Here is a 2,535-nt window from a genome sequence, read left to right on the forward strand (position 1 = left end):
TGTTTGGGGAACTAGAGACCTTTGTGGCAGTTCAATCGTAATGAACTATGCACAAAAATGACCTCCAGTAACAGAATGTTGATGGTGGGCGAGCAGACCAACAAGTTTTCGCCCTTTGTCGCATTTTCCGTTTCTTTCTGGACAAATTACATTTGGTTTGTGCTGGACAATGTTTTCCAGGGTTGCCAACAGCGGCCAGTGTTGGCCGGACTTTCTTCCGCTCTTTTTAGCAGGCAGTGTGGGTTTGCATCCAGATCCACATCCACATCCTCACAAGCGCAAAGAGCCCTAGAATTATGTCTAGCCAGGAAGCAAACTTTTTGTCCTTTGTCCAACACTTTATTAACGCTACAGCTGCTCCAAAAAATGTATTTAAAATGACTTCAGAAAAGGGTTCCCATTCAGCAGGGATTTTTAAGCGTAGTAATTAGCTTGCAACTTTATGGAGCTGCAGTTTTGGAGAGTTGATAAATATTATATTATATGCCTGAGCTTACTACATCTCTGTAACGTTCTCTTAAAATGTTGTACATTTGTACTAATGACTATCTTCGCTTACTGCACACTTTTCCAGCTGAAATTTTCGGCGAATGAACGTAAAATATTTAATTGCCTTATACTGCTAAATTAGGCTTTCAGCAAAGTTGTTAATTTACATGCATCGACAATTGTTTCAATACGTTGGACATGGAGTGCCAGGAGTGGCAGATGTTGCTGTGTGGCTGGGTTTCTGCTTTTGCACTTGCTGCATTTACGGAGTGAATGGATATGGCTGTTTGTACACTGAAATAAAAAATCACTGATAATGTAAGATCCATTTTTCAATTTATTCAATAAATTAGTGATATACATATGATCCTAAAAATAGCCCTATATGGATTAACTAAGTTTTTGTAACAGTTGAATCTCCAAGTTTTGTTACTAAATGTGGGGACTGGACTTGAGTATATTATCCTAAAAATTCGAACATTTATATCTTTCGTTAAACTAAAGTTTGTTTCTTGTGCAAGGTTGCAGTTTGTTAGTCCAGTGCTCATAATTATGGCAATTGGCAGACTGAACTGCAATGTGGGCCTAAAATTGTGCAATGGCAACACGTTGGCGTTGGTGAGGGCAATGGGGTTTTAATGGGGTACAAGGAGGAGGATACTCCTGCAGCAGCTGCGGCTGTCGTCGTCTTTTTGGAATTTAATTAAAGTTTACACAAGTAAACAAATGACAGTCTGCAGCCGCCAACATTGCAAGATATTTGTCTGCATTTGTGTTGGTTTCTGCTTCAGTGTGTTTGTGTGTGCGTGTCACATGGCCACAAAACGAGTGCAGATTCAAGTAGACTGAGTGAAATTTTATTAAAGAAAACTCACAGAACGCCAAGTTGAGGTAAAGTTTTCAGCGACAAAAATGTGTCGCATTCGGTACGAATTGAAATAAATAAAAGTTTTCACAGGGGGCTGTTCAAAAGGTTAGAAGGAATGTATATGTACATATATATATAAATATTTCTAGTAATGCAGATTAAAAGTAATAATAAAAAATGTGTAACGATGTTAGTAAAAAGATCCCAGGCTGAATTCCGTTTTATAAACAATTGCTTTTCTTAGAAGAGCGAAGATAGAAAGCGAAACGATTTAGTTTTACAGACGTTAAGTTACTTTCTTTGTAAGTGGTGCATATTTCATAATTTCCGATTGTAGCACTAATTTGTAAATAGTGTGGATGCCGCAATCGTTTTCCTGTTAACTGATCGAATCTGGTCAAAAGCATAGACAGCTCCGTTAAAACTAGAGCTGTGGAACAAATGCATCTAATGAAATTTGTTCCCTCGCATTACAAAGCGGTCACCTAAGTTATATGCACAAATTCAGTGTTTCTTCGGTATATCATTTATTTAGAGGCCGTATTATTATTTAAAAAGTATGTGGAAGTGGGATATACTCACTCTTGTGGTACTGATCAGTTGCTCGGCGGCAAAGTGCTTCTCTGAGAAAATCGATTGCACAATAAATGGAACGCAGGCGGATGACTGCCCCACAGCTTGTCCAGAAACGTGCGATTCCAATGGCCAGGCCAATTGTATTCTGATCTGCGGAGGTCCTTGTGTCTGCAAGCCAGGATATGTAGTCAATCGAATGATTCCTGCCTGTGTACTGCGATCGGATTGCCCAAGAAACCTATTACCAAAGGGTCGAGCCCGAAGGCTAACGAATTTCAATTGCTTTAGTGGCGAAAATACGTGCACTCAGTTGAAACACGGTAGCAGTAGGCGAAAGGGTGGCTAGTACACAAGACATATAATACCACTGTAACCGAGTTTCAATTAAAATGTATAAAATTAAACAAATTAAAAAAAAAATTTTTTTTTTATTTATTTCTATCACAGTACTTTGGTAGCTGCCCTCCCTAAAATGTTTGAGCTGAGTGTTGATGGTACACGTGTGCGGTACATTTGTTGCTCTCATTGATGCACCAACAACCGCAAACTGTTTGGTATTTTTGCCATTTTGCAGCGGCGTATAACTAAAATCCCCGAATTAT

General features: G+C 38.9%; 1 protein-coding gene across 1 annotated transcript; it reads left to right on the forward strand.

Annotated features, from left to right (window-relative positions):
* The first annotated feature begins 1,892 nt into the window (after window positions 1-1,892).
* Window positions 1,893-2,335, forward strand: LOC6544313 (accessory gland protein Acp62F). The gene has a single exon (XM_001973039.2). The coding sequence runs from the start codon at window positions 1,917-1,919 to the stop codon at window positions 2,277-2,279; it is 363 nt and encodes a 120-aa protein (XP_001973075.1). The 5' UTR covers window positions 1,893-1,916; the 3' UTR covers window positions 2,280-2,335.
* The last annotated feature ends 200 nt before the right edge of the window (window positions 2,336-2,535 follow it).

This window comes from Drosophila erecta, unplaced genomic scaffold (assembly GCF_003286155.1).
Source record: "Drosophila erecta strain 14021-0224.00,06,07 unplaced genomic scaffold, DereRS2 tig00000021-arrow-pilon, whole genome shotgun sequence".
Taxonomy (NCBI): domain Eukaryota; kingdom Metazoa; phylum Arthropoda; class Insecta; order Diptera; family Drosophilidae; genus Drosophila; species Drosophila erecta.

What these genes read in the sequence shown, in the direction of transcription:
- LOC6544313 (XM_001973039.2), top strand. Translation starts at nt 1,917, where the DNA reads ATGTGGAAGTGGGATATACTCACTCTTGTGGTACTGATCAGTTGCTCG.